This window comes from Calonectris borealis, chromosome 2, assembly GCF_964195595.1.
Source record: "Calonectris borealis chromosome 2, bCalBor7.hap1.2, whole genome shotgun sequence".
Taxonomy (NCBI): Eukaryota; Metazoa; Chordata; class Aves; order Procellariiformes; family Procellariidae; genus Calonectris; species Calonectris borealis.
The window spans coordinates 100,613,876-100,640,333 of NC_134313.1; the positions used below are offsets into that span (position 1 = coordinate 100,613,876).

At 42.5% G+C, this 26,458-nt stretch overlaps 1 protein-coding gene across 10 annotated transcripts in view; it reads right to left on the reverse strand.

Moving 5' to 3' along the window:
* Window positions 1-26,458, reverse strand: part of JARID2 (jumonji and AT-rich interaction domain containing 2) — a 227,696-nt gene that overhangs the window by 93,150 nt on the left and 108,088 nt on the right. For 9 of the 10 annotated variants that reach the window (XR_012672497.1, XM_075142767.1, XM_075142759.1 and 6 more), the window contains one exon: window positions 7,550-7,691. Coding sequence is in view for 6 of the 10 variants with exons in the window: in XM_075142759.1 (XP_074998860.1) it covers window positions 7,550-7,691 (142 nt within the window). In the remaining 4 variants the exon portion in view is untranslated. Of the gene's footprint in view, window positions 1-7,549; window positions 7,692-22,672; window positions 22,694-26,458 lie in introns of those variants that run through there. The other variant, XM_075142762.1, reaches the window with a different exon arrangement.

Consider the following 26,458-nt stretch of genomic DNA (forward strand, 5'->3'; position numbering starts at 1 on the left):
GTTTGGGTTGGTTTCCCCCGCCCTCCCCATTCGTGCTGCAGGATCATGGAAAAGGATTCACGGAGTGAGCAGAGAAAGCTGTACATCTCATGGGCCTCAATGTTTGTTTGGTGAGGATGCAACATTTTACTTACGAGGGTAACAAGACCCAAAGCAAAAAACATACGTATTTCAAATTATCCATGTTTCTGCTATTTAGGATGAGGCGGCTTGGCTTTGGAACAGCAGCAACAGCCAGCAACGAGTCCATCTTTGGGATGGACAAATCCCTGGGAATGTCCACCACATGTAACATTTCTTCTGAAGTAGCATGGGGCTTTGGGAAGAAAAAACACTCACTGGCTGTCCAGATACAGTCCTCAATGGAAAATGGTTTTAATACCAACCTGTCTTTTTGAAATGCCACCTAAGTAGATTCTCCATAAATGCAGAGTAATAGAAAGATACTTTTCAGAGAGGAACAAAGTCAAGAAGGTTCTAAAAAGGATCAAATCGGACAGGTGGCTCCTCTCCCCAGTGACAGCAGTCTGGGCACTGGGCTGAGCCATCAGTCAGTAGCTGAACTGTAATATCAAGATAAGAGAAGGCCAAGCAACAGCATAGATGCACGTGGAAAATGACAGAAGAAATCAGATGTGGCAAAGCCTTATGTAAACTCAAAGATCAGGCTAGAGTCTTATACAGACAGTGGCTTATGTGCATCAAAAAACCTCTTTCACATCGACACACAGATTTGCTTGGAAAAAGTGTCTTTCAGTACAGAATCAATTATTTCCTACATCAGTTCAGAGCAACCTCTCCCGGGTATTTAAGCAGTCAACATCTGGCCTGTCATACACAGGGGTGAGACATACGAATAAAATGAATGACAGTAGGGATGAGTTATCAAGCAGCTGAAAGAGCGTTTGCTATACACAGAACCACAGAAACAACTGCACCCGTCCGGTCTGGCTTTAGAAACTCCCCTGGTCCCTCAGGGGATGAGCCCAAGCTCAAGGCCATGAAGACCTCCTCCTGCAACTCTGACTTCTGAAGAGAAGGTGGCAGGTGAGGACAAGTGAGTTTGAATCGGACATTGCTTAACACTTCTCAGCTGCTATAAATCGTACCTTCATAATTATTAAATCACTACTCGGACAAGTTGTTTACATAGCTGTCTACCCACAAAGTGATAGTGTTCCCAGATTCTCTGCCTGTCAGATAGAAGAATCCATGTCAACAACTTCTGTTTGTTCCTTATGAAAATACTGAAAGAACATTAATCACCTGATTTTTTCCTTTTTAAACTACATCGAATGATCCCTTTGACTTGCATTATAAAGCAGGTAATCTGTCTTTTTACTATTCCTGTGCAAGTCCACTCCAACGGACCATTATTGTTTTGTTCATAAGGCTTGTTATTTAAATATAAATGTGCTGCACTAAAAATATATTCCACTCATATTAGAATTTCCAGAGGGGGGTAAAAAAAAAAAAAATTATTATTCATAAATCTTACTGCCATTTTGGTTTTATTGTAGATCAATGTAGTTCTTCGTAAGGAAATAACTAGTGCAGATTTGCACTACTGAAATTCGAAAAAAATAACAGAAGCACCTGGTTGATAAGTGAGATTACATTATGTGGTAGCAAGCAACAGCTGAACACAAATACATTATATAGTGTTTCAATTATCACTAAAAAGGTCCTGGAAAAACACTGTGACATTATGAGCAGTCTCCCGCTTTCACACCTGAGTCATAATACACTGCTCTCTCCATCACCTACAATACCAAGTAGAAATCCCTCACAAACTTACCTATGTGGGAACGGGATTGACCTTGTTTTACATCTTGCATGGAAGGTGCTAAGTCTAGTGCTAAAGAGACTGTTCATTATTAACTATAAAAACAATTTGACAACAAAAAAAGAAAAAAAGAAACCAACCCCGAGTCCCCTCAATCTTTTGACAGCTCTGCTGCAAGAAAGTCTTTTGCAGCTCAAGTTGAGAAGGAGTATCACTAAAAGAAACCACTTAAATTAGCAGCTTGCCTAATAAACAGAAGCTTGCCTACCCTTGACTGGCTTTTTTTGTGCTGAAGGTGCAATACGGCTCTGCCAGCCTAGCAGCTGTGTGGCCACCAGCCAAAAGAGACCAGCGTACTGGCCTCCCCCTCCTTGGCCACATACTCCCACCTTTTCATTTGACAAACCTTGACACTCATCTTGCCCCACAGTGAGCCAGTTCAGGGAGTTAAATTGGCATCTAAAAATAAAAATTTTTAAAAAAGACAAACAGGAAAATGGAGCAGGCAGCAGGGAGCCAGCACGAGGCGAGGGGCAGGAGCACATCCCACAGATTGGCCTTGCTGTAGCACACAACCACACTTCTGATTGTCACATGCTTGAGACTGTTAGCAGAAAGCTGCTGTATTAATTAAAGGCCTCAGAAGATTCCTAATAAGCAATTTCTGGCCAATCTACTGTGGCAGCTTAAAACACTACTGCTCCCCAGTGGGTTGTCCCTTTCTCCTGCTGCCAGCAACCTTCCCTGTAGCAGAACTGGACAAAGTGTCTTCTCCTGGGAGCTGCGCACACCCTCGGTCCAGGGGGGGACATGCATCCGCTACTGCAAGGGGGGGGAAATTTCTTCAACCCTATTTTTCTTCTAAACTAAACAAACCTCTTTGTCCCCCTTAATGGAGAAAATATTCTAACATTAAGTAAAAAAACCGCGAATTTAAAGCTTAACGACTCTTAAAATCAGTCAACCTCCTCCCACTTCTCACAGCCTTCTATTAACAGAAATTTGCATTTGTGCATTTGGCAATTCCTTGTGTGCATTTCTGGGAAGGGGGCCATGTAAATGAGTAGCCACCTGATTAGTAACAGGAAGCAAGCAATAGCCTACTATCACCAAAGATTAACATACTGTCACATCAAGTCTGCTCTGCACATGTCTCTTCCTGGGTAAGGTGAGCAACTTGTTGCTACAAAACATATAGCTGTCTCTGCACACTGTAATTAATTGCCAGTGGTTGTAGTCTTAAGAGTTGCCCATAAAAATGTATGAGCATCCAGCACAGTGACTCGAACACCTTTGGCCTGTTACCTATTGACCTTCTCAACTGCGAATCATAGCCGGAAATTGGAGATTCATACTAACGACATGCAGCTACATTGAAGTTACACTTCTCCTCCTTCAGCAATTACCTTTTTTATGGGTTTTTAAAATGCACGGTCTTTACTCGGTGAAGACCATCCAGCCTGGTAGTTTACCAAGCCTGTATACCAATGCTTTTGTTCACCTCTCCCAAAACCATTGAACAAACTAGCAACTGCTCTCACTTACAAGGCAGTTAGGCAGCAACCTATTACACAACAGATTCAGCGTAACATTCAAATGCTTAGCTTTTGCCAAATCACAGAATCATTAAGGTTGGAAAAGACTTCTAAGATCATGTTAGAATAACACTGACACCTCTTTACTGGCTGAAAGTAGTATCTACTACTCACGATTAACCCTCTGCTACAAGTCTACTTGTAACAGACACAGCTCAGACCAAAGCAAGTGTTGTCCATTCTTTGAGTGGAAACTCAAATCTAAGTATTTTGAAGTCCTGAGCTTACCACTATTGCCACTGCCAATCCTCCTTAAACCCCATTTATTCTGTAAGTAGGGCTTACAATTTTTCGACTGATCTGGAGACCTTGCACAGGCAAAGCTGTACATGTACTTCTTTTCCTCCTTATCACCACCAAGCTATCACAGCTGAAACCTGCAGCATCACAAAATGGCAGGTTGCACACTTTCAGTACTGTTCCATGGTTTCTGTCGCAATTTAAAACCCTACACTTAAAAAGAAATGGAGATGGGACTTTCCCCATTGGCTGTGTAGGAAGCTTCCTCCAGTTCCCAGAAAACAAAGGTGTTAATTACTGACAAAGTACCTACAAAGACTAGTTGGAGCTATTTGAAGCCTAACAGCACTGGGCCACAGCGTTCAAAAGCCCGGTCCATCAAACAAAAGTATCTAAGTGAGTTTCTGAACAAAATCTGCAGCATTATATTAAATCAGCATACTTTCACCAGAATCACAATCTCTTTCCTCCCATCACAATGCTCTCTTTACAGCATGTGTGGCTCTTCAATCAAGTTACGGTATACTGGGAAAGGGGTCAAAACTGAAGGAAAATAGATGTGATAAACCTGAAGCAGCGCTTGGTTGGGGGTTCTAATGTTGTGTTACGCAGCTTGGCATGTACGTGTGAAACAAGAAATACTCGGCAGTAATCCCTTCACTGGTCAACAGGCAGGCTGGTAGGGATTTACCTCCCCCACAGACACTTGTCAGCACCTACCTATCTACAACTAAGTCCTCTGACCAGTAACTCACTGGGAGCATCCACTGCCTAGTTTTGACCCAAGGAAAATCTACAGCAGAGATGGCTGGCATAGTGAGACCACAAGGCAATGCTAACCGCTAGCAAACTCACCCTCCACTCAGCTTGCTACAAGAATTGGCACTTGCTATTCATCCAGGCTCTCATGCAAATCATCTCTGAAAAGAAGAGTTTGGATCAACTATAAATGCAAATTAAACACACACATGCTGCACACACGCATGAATCTATCTCCCTATTCCATTTATATAACGTGACCTGCTCTAGGGGTGGGGGGAAAATGCTGCCAGATCAGTCCACTGAACTTACCAACCTGGGGGCCAGAAGATTGCCAGACATGACGGCTGGGAAGAGGAAGGAAGAAGACACTGGGAAGAGACTGTTTGCCTCCACGGTACCAGCCTGCCATTACACTGAAGAACTGCAAGGTCAAACCAGAGCCTTAAACTACTAAACAAACTGGAGCCCCCCTCCCTTATTTACTATGCTTACTTGCTTTTTGTTTCCATCACTGGTGTGAAATACAGGTGACCTATTCCTCTAGAAGATGACAGGTTCAAGTTTCCAAAAGAAATATTCCTGCCATACACTAAAAAAAAACCCCACAACCCATAAAAAACACCACAGGAAACCTGGTACTCAAAACTCACTGTATTATATAGAGCAAGTTCCAAACACGTATGCTTCACTAAGTGCACCAATCCCTAAAATCGTGTCACTGCATACACCACCAGCTATATATCACAGTATTTCAAGAAGACAAATACTCATTTTGGGGAGGGGAAAAAACTGCATGAATTACATGCTAAACCTACAGTGTTTAAATGTGTATTTTAGTACAAGAGTGCCATTAGTTGTACACACAGCTGAACAGACAATTGAAAAGTTTGATTTTGAGGAAGCACAGGGGGAAGACAAGGAGGGCACAATTTCTCAAAACTTGATGAGCTGAGGCAGTGAACCCACAGATCCCATTTCAGTCCCATTCCCCTTCCTCATCCTCCTGCGTGTCCTTTGTCCACCCAATATTCCTAGCACAACTCTTTGTGGGATCCCAGGATGACCTGGATCGAGGAAACATTACATATTCAGCTAAACAAAACAAAAAACCTAAAAGGAAACAAGAGGAAGGTATCAAAGCACTCAACATGCTGCAATACAGTTTAAGAGAAGGAACCCAGAAGAGGTCTGTCTGCGAAGAGGAAGCTGGGGGAGGAAAAAAGTAGATAAAAGTCTGTGTTGGGAGTAAATGGAAACAAAACAGGAATGTTCTCCTTCACAGCAACTGCAGCAACAAACGTAATGTTATGTCAACAGTTCACGATGCATGAAGAAGGACTGATGCCTTGTCTTTCACAAATGCCAGAAAGATATTTTTCATCTTAGCTTCTGTTTTGGAAGGGTTTTTTGTTTTTAACCCAAAAAATACCAAAGGTACTGAGTTCCCTATTATTAAGCCTGAATCACCCAGCTGCTTCTCAAGTGTCTGAAATCCCACAGCCAAAAACTAGCAAATATTCCTCAAAAAAAATTTCGCCCGCAATACGCAAATGCAGTTTCTTGGGACGGTGATGTAGCAATCCCACTCATTTCTGAAGCTGGACTGTGCAGGGCAGGGTCAGTGTAAGGGACAAGCCCTCCTGCCCCTTGCCAGCCCCAAGAGAGGAAGGAGATGCCCCCTCGGTTGCACTGGCGGCTGCTCCTGCAGCCATGCTGTGGACAAGAGATGAAAACTCACACAGGTTAAAAATAAAGTACCCTGGCAAAGAGTCTCAATCTGTCTCCCTCTCGCTATTATTTTTAATCCTAACCAGCTCCTTGAACCTACTCATGGTGTAACCCTGCAAGCGGTTGTGTCAGCATGGCTGAGGAACAAGGGGACAAAGCAAGCGCAGAGGGCAGCAAAAATTCCTTAAGATAATGTGCAAGCAACAGTGGCAACGCCGTGAAATGATGTGTCTCCCAGGATCACACCTACAGTGGATGTCACCTAAATTTCTAAGCAGAAACCATTTTCAAGCCTCCATTATATCTCATAAAGCCAAAAATAATCACACAAATATTTTTCCCCTGATCAGCAGTAGGATGCAGTAAGCCTTACAAAATTTCTACCAGTATAGAAGATAACACAAATTTTATTCTGATACACTAGAGGAGCTAAGTGGGCATATTAACTAGACTGTGAGTTTGTTGCTTGGGGGGTAGAAAAGGTTGTGGGGACCAGGAGTGGGGGACGTAGGAACAGGGGGGTGTCCAGGAAAGCACCACTCTCCTCACCCCATTGGGCTTCTCAGGGGAATCATAAGATCACATAGAGAAGAGGAATACTTCTTTTGTTTGAAGAAGAATTTTATTTTACCGTTCATTTTGGCTTGGGACTAGGATGCGAGGAATGTGGAGTAAAAAGGTTGAGAAAGCATTTTCCGTTTCTCTCTTTTTAAATGGCATTTTTCAGACAGCCTGTTTTGGTTCTTACTTTATACAGAGGACAACTCCCAGCCTCCTACATTCTCAGCATATTTTCTGTAATAGATGGGCTCGAGTCCTACGATTTTAACCCACATTTTGCACATTCAGGATAAGAACTATTAAGAGTTCAACAAGGACCTCATAACTGACTTCTAGGAAAGAAGAGGCAGCTTGCTACAGCAGTATCTCAAAGTGGTCCTTTGCAACCGATACACACCACACTGCCTTACTATACAGTTTCTCTTCTGAGAAGCATGTATTTTTTTTTTAAACTTCACATGGTTTCATTCACAGAAAATTAAAAATAGCAACAGTAACGCTAACCACTAACCATTAGTGATGCTTTCCTTGAAATTACACACACATACGTATTGACATGTCCCCGAGAGGCCAAAGCCAGGGGAGGAGGAGGGAGGACAGGAGGGGAGAGAGTCTTAAGGCATTCAATTTAGCAATCACCTACTGCAGAACAACTGCTTTTCCATGCTTTCCAAACCAACAACAAGAACCATCTATACCAATGGATGAAGTAAAATTTACTATATCCTCACTGTTAATAGAAGGACTCCACACTGGAAAGTCTGTTTATGGTAGGGCAGTATGTGCAACCATACCCTACTGATAACATAATCACCACCTTATAGCACAAAAGGGACAAAGCAGAAAGGCTATACTTTAATCATAATGCACTACTGACCTTTTCCTCGAGGGCCCTTCTTCAAAATCTGAAGAACTAACATCGTTGCTCGTTGAGGACACTTGTGATGCATCGTCCTTCTCATTCTCCAGCTGTTCTGATCCCGGTCCTAATCCTTTAGATTGGCCATTAGTGAGAAGTCCTGCAAACGTGACAAAGTAGTACACAATATTCAAAACCTGCATTACCAATGCCAAACGGATTTTATAAAAATTCAAGCGTGACACTAACAGTAGAGAGTTGACGCCCAAAGCAACCATCTTGCAAAGAGACATGCTGGTAACATTAATTTTGCACAGAAGTATCCAATAAGAAGCCTGATAGTGTGTTTCCAATTTGGTTAACTGTAAGCCCCCAATCCTAAATAACTACACTACGGGTGCTTGCAATCATATTTATAATCTTGTCACATCCATTACTCAAAAAGGGACACAGCTTAGAGTCACAAACTCATCCCTGTTTTACAGAACTCCTGTTGACTGGCATAGATGAGAGCCTTTTGTATTCCTCTGTAGATCAATATAAAATTAAGCTGCTGTTTGGTCAATTTGTCGTCATCTTGCTCTTCATTCTGCTGCTTCCAACTGTTGCAATTTATAATCCTTTTAAAAAAAGTCCTAAATCCCAAAGGGGTGAACATCAAACGTCTGTTTCTTAACTCCGATTCTTCTAGCCAAATGTCACTGAACTACAGAAACTCCAGACTGCCAGCAAAGGTACACAAGGCAGGGGAAACGTCTGCCACCACTGCCTTCCCTTTTGTGCCTTATCTCTCCTGGAGGAATACTACAGCAAGCAGAGTCACATACATGGTAGAGAGCATTGGGCCCTACAAAAGCATAACATTTAACAGATTTTGCATATTCTACTCAAACGATTAATATCATTTGACTCCTACAAACAACAACAGACAGTGAAGCCGCTCAGACTTAAGGAAGAATTAAAGTAGTAACATATTCTCCAGTAGGCTTTGGCATGAGAGGGAGGAAAATTACTAAGAATTTTATCAGTTCAGTATTTACTCAGTGTTTTAAGAGTTTATTACCAGAGGAGCTGCAATTTTATCCAGGAGAATGCTTTCCCATCTCTCCACCAAAATACTTTTGCACATGGCATAACAAAGCTTTGTTTCACAGCTTTATTTCCTCAGAGAAACACTGGCAGGACTCCCCTCCTTTGGTCAGTCCCCCTTACTATAATTGCACCTTAGAAAGAAAACAGGGAGGGGGCCATCCCCTTCCAAGATAAGCCGGGCAGCAAGGCTTAAGAGTACTAAACCAAAAATGCTTACTAATAACAACAGCAGTTCAAAACTTTCCACCAGTGCTGCATCAGTGCTACACCATTTCAGACCTCTGTTTTCAGGAAAATCACCGTTTAGCACCATCATTGCACTTACTCATCGCATAACCGAGCATTCAACCTAACTCAGTTTCAGAGAGACACTGAAGCATAACCAGAGCAAGAGCAAGGCACCTCCTCCGGCAAGCTGTCTGCTCTAAGCACTGGCGTCTGGGCCACAGCCACGGCCAAACGCTCCCTCCCCGCAAGGCCATTTATTCACTTCTCGCTTGGGCACTATGACTGAGTGTGATACACTGCCTGCTAACAGGCTCTCGAACCTTTCAGCGCTTCCGATTCCAGTCTAATCACTCTGCCTAATTTAAACAGCCTAATCCAAAGTCTGCATCATATCACTACATCATATCATGCTCTTCTTTTTCCAGTCAAAGTTTGCTCTTACTCATTCTGAACTACACCAAATTTCTCTTGATTTGGAGTCAGAAGTGGCTACATGGTGGCCACATGCTGCAGTTTTTGTATGCTGTTTTTAAAATACTACCTACAAAGCAGAAGCCTGGATTTTTTTTGTGGAGAAGATACAATGAGCTGGTAGCTCAATTTTTTTCTTCCTAATATGGAGCCCACAAAGCAAAATTTGAAACTAAGCACCAATTTTTGCATTAAAATGTCTTTTTAGCTAGCCTGAGACTGGCATGGAGAAGTTAAATGACCCAATTTACATTTTCACTCCCCTTTTGTTAAATTCTTTTCAAGACTTCCTTTCCATTAAAGAGCTCTCAAACTGTGACCCAACAAACAATACAAATTTCAGTATCAGCACATGATACTACAACAAGGTTTGTAATGTAATACAATGATACGACGCAGGATGACCGCATCCCTTCAAAGTGCTCCCAAGGAAAAGAAGGCGACCTTTTAAAAACCATTAAACAGATTATATTTCTATGCTGAATTCACCCGCACTAGAAGCCCTAGTGCCCAAGTTTATTCTTAAAAAAGTTTCAACTTCAACTTTCATGCATTTTTCCATGAAACCACTGCTGATAGAATTTACAATTTTTAAACTCCAGAGAAGTCTAAATCAAGCATATCATTTGAGGCCTGATACTCAGTAACTTAACTCTTATGGCAGAATTTGATTAGGTTTTCCAAAAGCAATATTTGTTCTGGAGACTTGCCATATGTAAAACCCAGCAACCTGAAGTACATGAGTCAAGAAAATCACCTTTTGGGCTGTCAACTTGCACGCACTTGGAAAGCAATTTTTATTCATCCTTTCACCCTGCCAAACCATCAGTGCACTTGGAAGACAAGCAGGATTTGTGTCCCTTAAGGAAAAATATAGGTTTGTCTACTATTATTCATCATAACCAGCGCCATCCCGAAACGCAGTAATATTGCAGATAACTGAAGTTAGCTATCGTCAGCTGAAACCAATTAAAGCAAGTGCCCTAAAATGGAGTCATAAAACTACAAATGAGAGATACTGATAAATAATGGGAACGGGTGTCACGTTCTACAGGTTTTCAGGGCCAGCATAATTGCAAAATCCACCCCGAAGTGATGAAAGGCACCGACAGCCACAGTCCACAACCTCCTTCCAAGCACTGGAGAGAAAGCACATGCTTGAAGTAGGCTGTTATAAAGTTTATTGCCACTCAATCATTTTTATATCAAACGCATTCAGTTTGCTCCCAGATACCTTTTCCTTCAAACGCCATTCCTGCTATCTCCAACTGCGATAAACCACATTCTTTTCTGCTGTTCATCAATTGGGAGCTATAAAGGAAGCCCCAGGATAGGGTGCAGACACCCCACAGTTGTGCCAAGTGATAGTCGGGCACCTCCACCACCATTAATGAGTTGGCACCGGTACAGCTAACGGGACATACAGGTCTGCTGGTGCACCGCAGGAACAGAGGCCGGCGCGCATCCATTCACGTGGGTTGACTCTCCAAAGTTAACCAAGTGACAGGAAGCAGCAAGTGTTCGTGTTTCTTAAAAGCAAAGTACTGCAATTGTGTATATATGTAAAGAGGGAAAAGCAACCGAGTGGGAAAATGATCTTCTGCATAGTCTGAAGAGCTGAACCACTCTTCAATCCTGGCTACTTCGGAGCACCCAGCAACAGTCAAGGAACCAGCAAGCCATCAAGAGCCAAATAAAATCAAAGGGACAAACAGTTCTTCTACTGCTTTTCCATGGCTGTGCCCTTCAACCTCTAAATCACAATGCCAGCGAGCCCTGGCTCATAGCAAAGCCCGTGACTGGTTACGTTCTCAGCTGCTGGAGAGCTGGCAGCAGCTGCCTGCCCCTCGCCCACTGGGCTCATCTGAGCCCCAGCTCTCACTGCCTTCTCCCCTGGCAGCTGGACTCGTGACCAACCACAAGGCCTGAATAACTAGGCAGAATAAATCAGGGTTGATAAAAATAGACTTTATTCCTGTAATATAAAGTGTTTGTTTTAAAAGTCAAAATAGATTTTTTAATATTTTAAAAAAACTAAACCTCATTAAAATTACATTTGAAAGTACAGCAACTTGGATTATAAGTCAGTGTAGGATTTCATATATTAAAATGACTTACATGAAATAATAATTTATATATAGAGTGAAGCAATGCATATTTGCTGCCAAAGTTTAAAAGGAACTGAAACACCGAATGGCTCAAAGTCATCGAATAAACACTGCTTTAACTAAGTCACTAATAACGAATTATTTAATTAAGTCAGAAATACAGGAACTCGCATATTAAATGACATCTATGGTCCCTTAAATAAACTGTCCTGGCTCTAATTGATCAAGACTAGATACTTTAAGAGAAAGGCCAATTACTAATTCGCAGTAATTAAAAAAGGTAGCTTAAAACTGAAACATGGAGATCTTAACATCCTTCCTAAAATGTATCTTAGCCACATAAATATCAACTTCACGGTTTTGCTGAATTCTTTTTTAAACTTCCACATAAGCTGCGATAGCAAACTGCAATTTTAGTTACATGCTGCTTAAAAAGACCAAAAAAAAAAAAGAATCCACTTACTCACTTACCCACTTATCAGCTTCTAACTGCATTGAGAAAAAGCAGCACTCTGTTTTAAGCTGGGGAAAGCAGAAAAGCCCTTTCTGCCCTCTGCACCTCAGTCATTATTAAAGAGACTTCTATGATCTCCTTTTTATTTGCCTTCCACACTCTGAATGTTTTCAAATCTGTCTGTGGCTACAAGTTTGTTTGTTTTTTCACATGCAGGAAGGGCTCTGCAGTGAGCTGAACTCCTCTAGGGTGATCCAGACAGAATCCGGATATCGTGGCTTTACAACCTTTGCAGAGCGTGCTCCCTCTTGTTCCCACTGCATCTCACTATCCCCTTTGCTTCTTGACTGCAGTTGTTAACTGAGTGGAGGTCTTGCTGAGCCTTCTCCAGCAACGGCCATGTCCCTTTCACCAAAAACAGTGTGTGTAAAGAACAGTTAAATCTGCTTAAATGAGCTTACTTCAGGGGGCTTGCAATGACTCAAGCAGATCGCTTTTCATAATAGTCTAGCAAGCAAGACTCACTATTCCAGTGCAGGCGGGACTTAATTTACACTGGTACAGATTCGCTAACCTTACCATTTTTGGTGATACACACACACACTTTTAGCAGCAATCTACAACTCTCTTCTCAAGCCATGATCTAACCCATCTCTGGTCATCTGGAGAGATGGCTGACAGGCATGTGCAGGGCAGGTCTTGGGAGCACCTGAACACGTGATGCAAAATCACAGTACCTGGGAATGCACCATACAATAAAACACCGTGTAATTATAAGTGCATAGGATAAAAACAGAGGAGGAAAAGAGAAGCAGAAAGCAGCAACATAAGGGAAGACGGAAAAAATGCAAGGGAGGGTTTGGGGTTAGTTAGTTGGTTTTAAGAATAAATGAGATTACAATTACTGGTATGTTCTTCATTATTAAAGTTACTGAATAATCAAGAAACCAAAGGGGAGCATCTGAACAGACCTCAGTATTACGTGTTAGTTGAACACAGTGGTTGGGTGAATGGACTTTCACAATGTTTCCAAAACACTATTTCTACATCACTCACTCTAATCCCAACGAGGCATCTGAGCACGAATACTTCCCTGTTCTTACAGACAGCAACACCTATTTTAGTTTGCCGTTTCCCAGTCCTAAGGCGGCTTAGGAAAAGAAATACATTCAATTGTATTTCCAGTCAGTTCTCACAGTCAGAGGCAACCCACAAAGCCATCACATTAGAAGAATCAGCAGTCAACACCACACAAACACAAGCCAAAGATATCAAAAGCATTAACTGACCTAAATAAGGGGGATTTCAACATTATCGTATTCACAGCATTCTATATGGGATGAACACCTAACGTCAGCCGGTCCGCACGGTTCAGGGCAGGGGACCCATACTGCAGATCTCAGCTATACATGAAATACGTAACTCTGCTCCCAGGTGCTTCTTGCCCACACAGGGACACCCACTTCCCACTGCCAAGAGATACTGGGTTTGCCTCCCCCTCAGCACCCCCCTCCTTGCATTCCTCCTTGATCCCTGCAAGCTGAACCGCTCTGGGCTGATACAAAGGCCCAGTTTCCAGGGCAATTGGCAAAACAAACAAACACAAGTTACAAGAAGTTAAAAAAGTGGATTTACTCGAAGCAGCATTTTCACCACACTGGGACAACAGTGGTGTTTATGAGAGCGTGCAATAGCACGGATTGTAGTTACGTAGGCATGGTGCTAAAGTGTTGTTCACTTATGGCGTAACATACCCATCGAAACTTCAACTGTGCAGTCTTGGGAGTTGCACAGGAAAGCTTTGTTTAAAAAAAAATTAGTTATTTTCATCTTTTTGCACTGTCCCTTTTAGGAAAGCTGCCACAAATGCATTTGCAATGTAAGAAAGCAGGGGGGTTAACTATCCCACACCATGGTCTGAGAAGTCTGTGCCCCCTGAACATGGACAAACTCTTCGGTATAACCGCACCGTGGAAGACCACCAACACGAGTTCTATGCCTAAAACATATAGAGGAAAAGTTACTGCCTTCAGCCCTTTAAATATTTACTCTGGTCCTTAGTTTCAAGCAGGTAATATTCTGTATGTAGGTCTACATATAATAAACTGATGGCTCGCCTACACCTCTTGTTCTCCTTCAGTCTAAGAACTACAGGACTTAACAGTGTATTATGAGCTATAACTTCATACACAAGTTTACTTGCAAAGTATCGTTAATGAGTAGTCCTCATCAGTTTTCCAGAGGTAATAGACAAATAGCTGCAACATCCCATTGTCTGTAACCCTAAATTTATCTTCTACCAAAAATGCCCTTACTTGCCAGAGTGCATAAACACTACCAAAGTCTTGGTAGGCACTTAAATAAAACCATTAATGATTTGATGCCAAGTTAAAACATACTGGTATCTCCAAAACATCTGTAACAGTCTGCATTAATCAGCATACTGTACAGAGTTACTGTATTTAGCTGTTATATTGCTATGCACAAAAGATAATTTAGTTTTACAGTGCAAATGCCATCTGTCACATTGTCACAGCATGACAAGGTATCACATTACACATTAAACAGACAACATGCCTCAAAAATAAGGCCTATTTTCATGCCATGGTTGTCTTAGAGACTAAAGAACTGGGTTTTCATGGTAGTAACATAATTTAAAAACAAAACAAGCCAAAACATTTTTCTCTGGGATGAGAGATACCTATTCCCTGTCCGTTTTTTTAAGGATAGCTGTCATAAAGAAAATGCTATTTTGATCTCATTTGGTAATGCAAAACCACAACAGTTTTCCGTCTCTAAATAAAAAAACCACAGCATGAAACAGTCGTTGTTTATACCACACAATGCTCTGTGTTGCCACCATGATGGTAATTAACGGTACGTGGGCTTTTCATATGACAAGCCACTGGACATTAGGTTGATTGTGGTGCATAACAGAGCATATGCAAAAAGCAGTACTGTTATGCCAAAAACTGTTAGCAAATAGCTTGTACAGTCTCCATAAATGACTAAAAGAGTGCTGTTATATGTAGATATAAATCATTACTATGGAAGCCAAGCATGAATGACATTACAGCACAAGATGTGTTTGTCAGCCTGTCAAAAGACAAGATCACCAAAGAGAACTGATTAAATAATACAGGTTGAAAGAAGCTCCTTACTCCCATTACATCTCCATCCAAAACTGCTATTAAGCAACCAGAGACATTTATGTGACACTGTTTCCTGCATATGAGCCCATTATCAAGTACCTGTTAGCAGCACTAATTGAAATTATATTGTTCTGGTGTTTCATCACAACACTTTTAAAGGTGTCTTGTTTTGTTTTCGTTTGGAGGGGGCTGGTGGGCAGGGATGGTGGTATTAAACTGGTAGAAACAAGAATATAACAGTCAAAAATGAACCTAATTTAATTCTGCCAGGAAACTACCCCAGGCCATAGGACATAATTCAAGCCTCAGTTTTATTTATGAAATATGCATCTGGAAGACACTTTTAAAGAAAAAAAATCTACCAATGTCTACAACATATCGTATACCAAGAAAAACCTCACTTGAAGACTATACTTCTGTTATTTTAGGTTTATACAAAGAAAAAAAAAATATTCAAAGGGACACACCTCTCTGATTAAAAGACATTTATCCACTTTTAAGGACACAATGAAAACTGCAACCCCTTGTTTCCCCCAGGCAAGACACATGACCCCTTCTAGCACCTTATTCTTCATAAGGCAGAAGGGATGTCATGAGCCTGGGCTCTACGGTGGCGCGGCTCGGGCAAGGAAGGGAACAGGAGTACCCGACAGGCTGAGCAGCAGGGTAGGTGTTCATACACAGGTGAAGGAGATAGCAGCAGTAATGCTGACTCCAAAAACGCTGGGGGAACAAATAAATCTCTCCTAAATCCCCTTCCTACAAATGCAGAAAGCTGACTAAATCAGACCTTAAAACCACAAATAGCTACCTTGAATTTCCCCAATTTTTTTAAATTTTAAGAGGGGGGAAAAAAGGAAACCTAAGGAACCGTTGCCCCAGGACCCAAAAACTAGGGCTGTCCTGAATGAAGCAGGTCAGAGAGGAGGAAAGTGAGCTGATGGCCACCACCCTACTAGCTGCTCCCTATCTGTTATATCAGTACCACTGTGCTATCGAGCTCCTACCAATTGCCCCTGGAGCTGTATGATAAGGGGAGAGCACCAGTTTTTCTATTAAGTGGGAACCAGGCCATGTAAAGGTCATTAAGTTTTGACAAACAGAAACACAGTTAATTTTACAGTACTGTAAGCACTCCCTGTCAGCACTGGGGAAACGAGGACCACATATTCTTCCCGCGTGTTGCCAAGGAATCACAGTATTTGATGTCTGCAGATGGCACCCACCTCTGTCCCCCAGCCCCCCTTGACTGCAGTCCCAGGTATAGACCTCTGCTGTTCAGAGAGACGTGGGTAGAGAAGGAATAAAGCCCTTTGTAGAAGCAAGGGAAGACCACCACCAGGAAGAAAGCTTGGTTAGGATGCGGGGAGCTGGACTCTGTCCAGATGCAGCCACCACCCAGCGGGTGCCCCAGATAGGTCATCTCCCCTCCCAGAGCTCACCCACCTGTAAAAAAAAGGTAGTGAGATCAACCACCTCAGTGAAGTGCAAAGGAGGGGTACAGACGGTTATTATTAAAATCCCTCAGTGGTGTGTGCCTCATGTTGATTTTGGCGCTGGACAGAGTGGCTTTATTTCTCCCCGAGGAGAACAAATGCCCTTTGATTTGCAGCTATGCCAGGGACATCTGTCCTACAAGACATCTTCTCTCATTTGGTAATAACATATGCAATCTGGAAACAGAGTTAAACGGGCATTTTATTTGAAATTACAGGCACAAGCAGGTCCACAAGTGTAATTTATCTCTATTTAGTTCAAGGATATCAGTGATAGAAAAATGGGCATAATCACTGAGAGAGAGAAAAGTCTAAGTTCTCAGGTATTAACAAAATTATGAGTGACATATGAATAAATTATTCTTTGGTTTTTATGCCAAAACGATCATGTCTTGTTTATTCTGCCTTTTGTGGGGAATTTTATGGCTGAATGGAGAACCAGTAGGGCAACATCCCACAAGAGGAGAGAGTCAAGGAAGCCCTCAACATGCCTGTGAAAGAAAGCATTTCATTTTAAAATGTTTTGTTTCTTCCACTTTTATTTGGTTTAAATCTATTTGACAGTTATTTGGAGAAAAGTTACTGACTCAGTTTCCAAAGTATTTTTGCCTGTTCTTCAGCAATATCCTCGCATATGAGGTACGGAGCATGGATTATTCTGGTAAATAAGAATTAAGTAAAGCAAGCTAGTCAGCATTTTAGGTCTTTGTCACTTATATGTGAGCCCCAAGTAAGGGCAATTTCTCCCCCTTCTGAATCACTTTTGCAGATCCATCTTAACTGTAATACACCACTATAGCAGTCCCATTTTTTAGTCAATTATTTCCCCCCACCTTGGCATCACTGGGATTTTCTTTTAGACTCAGTAATATACCTTACCCCATTTCAGAGTTCAGCTTGTACTAGGAGTGGACGGACAAAGGAACAACAAATCCACGCTTCAAAAATACCTATACCTTGGCACCGAGGGACTAGACAGATTAGTAAAAATGAAAAAAAAATTTTAAAAAGACATCCTGCTATTTTAAGTAACATGAGGAGGAAAGCTATGCCAAGAGCATGTCTCCAGACAACAGCTATTCTACACTAGAAAGTAAAAATTAGCAATTGTATCTCCACAGAGTATAAATGAAGGAGGAAGAAAGAAGGTAAAGGCAAACACAGTGAAGCAAGGCAGAGCCTGCTAATTGGAAGAAAATACAACATATGAATGTGCAAATAAAAGAACAAGGGAAATAGAAAGGCATGCAATATCTCACTGCTAGCAATGAATATTTGGGAGCCTGAAAAGGGAAAGATGTGCAGCTTAAACCCAGAGGCTTAGCAAGGCTTGGCTATATTTGTCACGATTTCTAGGAAACCCTTACAGGCTGTATAATTCGAAAACAGTGTATCTGCCTGAAACCGGATACAACAGCAAAACAGCATCTTGACGAACATTTGCTACAAGCTTTTCCTCTAATGAAGCACGGTTCCTACTGATCTGCGGTGAGGGATCACACAAACAGGACAGGCTTACGATCTCAGCAGATGGAGGTGACGAAAGGCCCATTTCTCAAACCAGAGTCATGGTCACCCAGCATCTTGGGCCCACAAAGGTGATCACCAGCAGGGACTGGGCCAGCCCTCCGCTGCACCTGCCTGCGGGAGCCCAGCCCTTTGGAGGAGCAAGAACAGGCAGCCTGAGTTAACTGCTTTCTCACATAAACCAAATTAAATTAAATGACCAGAGGAATAAATGTAGGACTCGACTTCTACATACACCTCAACAGTGAGCAAAACATCAGGCTCTAGAACAGGAGGAGGATTCTAGCACAGCAGCGTACTGTAGAAAAAAGGATGGGGAAAGGATGAGAGAAGTGCCAGAAAGCCCTTTTGGGGAGGTTATCCTCTGCTTAATTGTCTCTAATTCTGCCCCTGTGTGACAAAAGCCATGAAAGGCAAACGCTGAATGACATACTTCTAATTGCACAGTCCCATTTGATATTTTAATGCATGTCATTGAGGATTTGCCTTTCATGACTTTTGCCAGGAGCACGGGCAGCCCTCCAGACAGATAGAAGAAGTATTTTTTTCCCCCGATGTGACACAAGTTATGAAGATCTTATTTGCTGCAAGAATACACAGCCCAGTGATGCAGCAGGAGTGACCATCCCACGCAGCCTGCAGATGTGGGTACGGATTCAGCCCTTTCTTCACTGGAGATACTTTGAGCTTTCAGTCAAAGAAAAGGAGGGAAAATGTCCTCCTTCTGTCCCGAGAAAAAAATAATTGAGCTAAATGCTGGATGTCCTATAAGATCTCAAGTAACATATGACAGATATTTGAATTAAACCATTTTAATTACTTTCACTCCACATTTTCAGTAACTTTTTAGTGAACATGCCCTCCCTAACTCTGAGATCATCCATCAGCCAGCTCCAAGATTCAAGCTGTCAACCTCTTTCGTTAACAAGGATTTTTTTTTTTCTGGCATGCCACCTCCTTCTACTAAGCGCTTGAATTATGATCTCTGAGTTTAGAGCAATTAAATATCCACCGACTTTAAAAAAACAGGCCACAGTCACTTCTAAGTTAAGACCCTAGCCTCTTCAGCAACACACCAGACAGCCCTCCCCTGCCCCAGGAGGTGGGGGCAGCCCAGCTGGACCGCAGGCAGCCCAGGCAGCGCTGCACGGCAGGGAGGCAGGCTGCCTCCTGCAACGCCAGGGATGCGCCGGCACCGCCTGCAGCCAAATTTCCAATTCCCTGCCAGCCTAAGCGCTCACATATCTGTTGAGAGCCTTAACATAGGCTTGACAACCATACCAGCATAAGGCCCTGTGACATCCCAAGAGGAGGGGAGGGAAGAAAGCTGCCTGAGCAATTCTCAAACACTTTTTTTTTAAGCCATTGGTTTCCCAGGCTTTTCTCTGGAACCCTAAATTTCATCCACGATGCTCGGCGCCTCACTGCTAGTAGGGAAAGGTGATTCTCTTCGGGGCAAAACCAGCAGCTGCTTTTCCTGGGAGTGAACCATTCCCCTTGACACCACCTACCCAGTGTACCATTTATTTCCTCTCCTTCACTGAAAGCAGCTACAAGGCACCAAAAAACAACACAAAAACTCAAACACCTGGAAAGCCCCCAAAACTCAGCCTTTGAACTTTTGGGATACCTTCCTCCTTGTCACTGGTTTTACATCTACCTTGCGAAATTGATTATAATTTTTTTTTTCAAATACTTGTCACAATTTTAACATGTAAAACAGCAATGTGGCCATAAAAAGATTTTTTTTCCATACAGTAAGCATACATATTTCCAAAAATGGGTTGCTTTAAAAAAACAAAACAAAACAAAACAAAAAACCCCACCTATCTTTCTGTGAAATCTGTACTTGCAGAACTGTATTCACCCCTTCCCAGGGGGAAGGGATTTGCTTTCTTTTCTCTTTTTTTTTTTTTTTTTTTTTTTGGTGGGAGCAGACAAGTAAGTATCATTTCCTCACTTTCTTAAATTAAAGGTTGGAGGAGTACAGTTCATGCTCGGGATGAAGAGCTGCTCTGCTGTTTTGACTCAGCCCCCTGTAATCTGTTTGCAGAGTTATTGTCAGGGGAGAGGAGGCTCGTGACAGTGACAGTAAAACATTTAGACCAACCGCTGCAAACTGAAATCACAAGTGCAGTATGAAAGCCCGATACGAATGAACAAATTGTTCTGCCATACACATGCACAGGAGCGATGACATTTCACCTCTATTTGAGCACTAAGCCTTTGCCTAAGGTAACGATCCCAGCCCATCTCCTACGCGACACCGACAGCAGGGGTTGGCGGACGTCTCTCTGATGCACTTGCAGTCGACTACCTGCTAAGCACGTGCAATGAAAAAAAACACACCAGAAAATAAATCTGTAGCTGGAAGACACTTAGGAGAAACCCCTGCCCTCCCAGACTGGCTCCAGTGCTGCAGTGACTGGAGAGCAGGTGAGGGGACAAAGCAGGAGGAGCCCGCGCTCGGCCATCAGCTGAGCTCCGAGTATCTTGCCACAGGAATGACACACAGGCCAAAGCAAGAGCGACACAAGCTTAAAGTTTACATCAGCTAATGTAAACTTCAGCCACCTGCCAGAGAGTACGCGGAGACTGTTCTCATTTTAATTGGGGGGACAACTGATTCTCGACAGCATTAATGCAGTTCTCCAAAGCATCGGCATATGAAACATCAGTGCTGTAACAGCCTTTAAGGAAACGCTCCTCATATGCTAAGCAATTTCCATCTCTATTTCTAGCTCTTGAGACCAGCAGCTTAACCTTACTTTCACCTCCCTTTTGTGAGCTCTACAGGCGAACCACAGGGGGAAGAGATGAGAGCTGGGGTAGGGGGCCAAGCCACTTGAAAACCCAATGCTGGAGAAAGGGCTTCTGAAATGTTAAGGAGACTTCCCGCCACACCACCCCCCGGAGGAGTTAAAGAAATTCCACTGCCATGAAATATTCTGCTGCTATTAAACAGCTTTTTTTGCTCACATTTCGGGGCATCAGAAGGGGAAGTAAAACATCATTAGCTGCTTCCTGACTTTAAATAGAAACCTTGGAACGACCATCATCACACACTTATACAATCACGGCTATACAGTGATGTATATTTAACAATTTTATCTTGCCAAATAAGCAAAGAAGATAACGTACTATCTTGCAATACTTAAAGAATACTGATTTCCACCACCACCCCCCAACCCAAGAATTTGTTGCACAGAATTTTCCTTTCAACCATTCATGTAACTGAAGGCTGATACCCCTTAGCATATTTCTTGTTTTAAGTACAGCATCAGAGAAATGGGGATGAGGGGGTGGGAGGTGCATGCAATGAACAGCATAGAAATGCAGGATGAAAACAGTAAGTGAGCTTTCAAAATATACCCAAGAGGCTGTGTGTATGCTGAAGTTCGCCACTCTATTACTATAATCAAAAAAAAAAGCAAACCTGATTCAGGGCCAAAAGTACATTATTGATATTCAAAAAACCACTGCATAACTTTATTTCAAGATGATGTGACAATACTGAAGGAAAAAAAAAGAGACAAAAATGACGACTGGAATCCCTCTGTACATTCACAGTACCCTATAAAAAGCTGAAAGGACATACTAAACTGAAGCAGTTCAGACAACAAAAGTTGGAGTTAGAACATTTCCTTCCTACACTGTTTCAAGGCATCTCTACCAAGCCCAACTCAAGCTACAAAGACTATTAAATAGTATTAATGCTTAGCATGCATTTAGCATTTTGTGTGTTCAAAGTGCTAACGCACACACCCTCCTCAGCCCCTCAAAAAACACCAAACAAAACCATACTGAACAAATGGGAGAAGAATTCTGCCTGTCCCCCCATGGGACGAGGCTATAGCAACATTCATCCTGCAGTGGGAGAAGACATCCTGCTTTATAACCATAGCCCCACAGGGTGGGACGAGGCAGAAAGGATGGCATCAGCCACACCGTGGGTATCGGAGCCACTCTCCCAACAGGGGAGGATGGACCAATCTAATGGGAAGGCAGCACTGCAGGTACGCCACGCTGCATTTTGGAAAAGGGGCAGTACACGGAGCAGGAATCATTGCTGTCAGCGTCAAAGCTGGGACCCCAATTAGCCCATAACCTGCACAAGCTGCTTGATGCACTGACAGCCTTTGCTTCTTTGCATGCTCGGGCCACCCAGGTCAAGGTTTAGCTCCCATGTAAAACTCTCTATCAGTAACACCAAACAGCTACACAGTAAGGGCGAGAATGAATGTGAAAACAACCATCATTTTAAACACCTCTGCCCCCCATCCTGTTTAATGGTAAAAAGAAATTGTATGATTGGATCCCAAGTGGTGAGCAGGATATGAGAAGCAAGGAGAGTCCAATTTTTTTCTCTACTGGTATGTAAAATCAGGAAAGGCTTTGGCAGAAGCTAGCTAGCTAGATAAAAGTGGACCACTTGTAAAGGAATGGGGTGGACTTTTTCATTTAATTTCTTTCTGAACTTAAAATCTGCCTCAGAGATATTATGGAAAACACTTTCAAGTTAAAAAAAAAAAAGTCATTGGGGACATGAAGGCCTCATTGTTTTCCCAAACTTTGTACGTCAACACATACACATGCATAAAAAAAATCCTTACCTCCCTTCTGAGACATTAAATCCACACAATGTTTCTTGGAGAGGGTAAAAAGAAAATGTAGGTCAAGATGTTGAGATAGGGATTGCTTCTGAAAGATGAAAGCATAAGAGGACTAAGCTTTCATTCCTTATGTTTCTTTGAGATTTCAAACAGAGTGTTATTTGATAACGGTTCCTTTCAGAAAATTGGAATTTAATATAGCTAATTATAAGTTAGAGAATTAATGTACAGTCAGTACTCCAACTGAGCTGGTATACCATGCTGATGCTTTCTACCAGCATGTCCCCAGTGCTTATTATAGATCTTTTCTCCAAATACTAAGGCCAATCTGCTCTCACATTAGGCTGAATGGCCCAGGAGTTTGTGGGAGGAGGCGGGGGGAAAGAAGAAAAAAAAGAAATTTATGATCTCCATGGCTGTAACACTGAGCCTGCAGCAAGCAGCCTGGAGTTGTCCTCATGGCACGGCACGGCACAGGAACAGACCCTCCTGCTTCAAAGGGAGCACAGAAAATAAGACGACAAAGACAGAATGAAAAACACAAGTAGCTGGAGAGGAAAAGTACACGGAGAAACAGGAAAACACATTTTCCTCCTTCCAATTAAAAGGGAGGAAAAAGGATGATGACAGACAATGAAGAGTGTAGGCAAACAGAAAGAGAGGGAGTACTCCTAATTCTCTGGTATTAACATGGAAGTATCTGAGAATTATTTGTCTTATGAGCAATCATAAGCTAAAAATCCTGACTTACATTTCACAGAGAGCAAGCGGTATAAATAGGAATATCCCTCACAACAGGCACTGGCAGCAGACACAGCTAGATTTGGACCAGGACAAGTTTCTCTGCAATTCGGAAGGAAGCCACACATCAGTGTTTCAGGGACCTACCCAGGTTTGAGATGCTCTGTTTCTAGAGATGGCACAAAACGTGTTCAACAACATCAGCTGCACATCACTGGTTAGTACGTAAAACTGTAGATTGCGTAGTCTTAAACATAGATCGTACCTGAGTGAATTTTGAGGGGAAAAACGTGCGTCGTGGGAAGCTCTGCAATCCGCGAGGTTCCAGCAGCTTTCCCTTTGTTTTTCACTGTAGTTTCTGACTAAATGCTAAGGCAGCATATTTCTAAGTTCTCCAAAGGATGTGTGAGATCCTGCAATAAAATCCTGTCACTGACCAAGGCATGAGCTCTGTGTTAAGGTCTCAATCAGAAGGGCCATACCCAGTTTCTTCCTCAATACAGTACCTACATTCAGTCGAGCTATAAGCTTCTGGGGGAAAAAGGGGCACACTACGTAATCGGTATATGTTTCTCATATGTTCGCAGATTAACTCCTCTGAAGTCATATTTTCATTTGGCATGTCCCCCCCGGGTTAGAGCAGGATGTTCCCTATGAAAGTAGGTGTTGCCTTCCAAAATATTCTTCTGCTCCTAACAGGCCACATCGGGACAAAACCTGCCTTATAGAGGGCACCTCCTCCCTCTTCATACTGGAGGAATTCCCCAAATCCTTCTGCTGAACTTGGCACTACCACCCGCTCCCAAACCTTGAGGCTGAGGAGTGCTCACCTTTCCTTAACTTCTTCCTCCAAGCTGCAGAATAGCATTCATTTTTAGAGAAAACAAAAACAAATCAAAAGCTTAGTGCTTTAGGAAACTGAAGTCTTCTCGTGAAAGGGGACACCAAAAAGTACTTTTCCAAGTAAAGGGAAACAGAGCCGACATGGAGAACAGCATCTCCTTCAGTCTACTCTCTGGTTCCTGTTGCCTGAAGAAGAACCTGGTCAACCGAGGTCAGGAGGGAAAGCAGTCACTGGACAAAAGCTGAAAGCTGTTTTCCTAAAACCTTGGTAAAGTTTCTGAATCCTTCATCTGGCAGAATTTCTCCTGGAAGTAGGAAGGCACAAACTGAAGAGCAGTCTGTCTTTCTCAGCAGAGTCTGTTCCTTTCGAAGTTTTCCTGCGAATTTAGTTTTCATGAGACTATCCCCACTCAGTCCAAGATGATTTGATAAGCTTTAAATAGAAATTTACTTAGCAGTTATAATTTTGATCCAGCCAGATGGTAATCCAGCACCATCTCGACATCCAACTACGCCAGGGAAACTGAAGGACTGCAAAACCATCTTCCCCATAAACCCCAATATTCAAGTTCACAGACAGTATCTTAAACTCCCTTTTCCAATCAGTCAACTATTCTAAAAACAGTCTGCTTTCCAGGCTGTTAATGGCAGATGCCTAGATCCATAACAGAAAGAAAGGTGGTTTTCTGCGCTAAGCAATGCCTTAACTAACGGCCCATTTATTCTATTTTATGAGCAGAGTATTTTGTATATAAGCCTGTGTTATGCTCTGGATGTTAATCAACCTTCAAGACTTTGCATGCACTTTTATTGGAGCACCTTCCATGCTGGCATAAAGGGGACCTTGTACCAAACAGTCTTCCTCCAGCCTAGGAGAGATCAACATCAGCTCATGGCTCAAAACCCTTTTTTTCACAAAGAATTTTTACTCTTTAATTCTGTTTTCTTGTTAATGAGACTTTAAATATTCAAGGACACCGCCATACTGTGTGAAGGTAATCTATGAAAGAGTGCATTTAAATCTACAATTGCAAATGGGCTGTGTTTATCTACTTAGATAAGACAGCCTTGTCCATTCCAATTAGAGAAGGTCATTGTCAGGCAAATGTAAACTGGCATTTGAAGTTCATCCCTGCAGGACAATGAGATGAGGTAAAGCTTCTGGGACAGGTTTCCATCTAAATAAAACTTGACAAGTAGACCCTAACCACAGACCTTGTTGCTGCACAAAAGACCATCTTCAATTGATTTTGGGGAGGAGGGAGAAGAGTAGCGACAACTATGTTTCAAGAAGATTTGAAATTCAAGCCACATTCTGGTAGCTTCTATCCCTTATTCATGATTTCCACCTGGAGGTAATCACTACTGACCTCTTGAGATGTAAAGAGGCAGAACAACTACTGTAGAAAGCACCAGATTTTATTATGTTCGGAAAATGATGAAAGCTCTTTGCTTACCGTCCTGTCCAGTAGATTGTCACGTCAAAGAAGTGTTGGGACTTTTCTCCTTGGAAGAGAAACAGCATGTTCCTGGACAGACGCACCACAGGAACCAACAGGAGGGAAGGGGAATCGAGCCCTCCATGCAGACTGCGTAACAGGAATATGCCTCTCCCCAACCGCCGTATGATGCCTCCGTTTTGAGGCTCTGTGCAACCCTACTGCTTCCTCCTGGCATAGGGAGCCAGAGGGCAAGAGAGAGCCTGCGGCTCTGAAACGAGATCCCAACATCACAGCAAGGGAGCAGGGGTCAGGAAAAAACCGAAGGGGATGAAATTCCTCTTCAACCCTCTCCATCCAATACACCTGCATCTGTACGCTTCAGTACAACCCAGATGCCTTTTCTCAATGTCCTGTATGAGAGGACATGCTTCTACCATTGCTCTAGCACCCCTTTGCTAACATCGTGACAGCATTTCTGTCCTGAAGCAGAAAGAAAATTCTCCCGTTGTGAAGAAAGGGAAAAAACTGTATTCCCTCTGTGCCATTTTCATCACTTTTAAGCTTCTTTCAATCTCTCCACATACACAGCAGGCACGACATAAAAACACTGGGGTGCTCTGCAGCCATAGTAAACAGCGCATCTTTAAAAACAGTTGGCTATGAAACGCTTTCACCTTTCACAGCAGCAGAGGAGATACCACTGTCTGAGGGAGGTGTTTTAGGAAAAACCTGCTTTTGAGGCAACATGTCTGAAACAGAG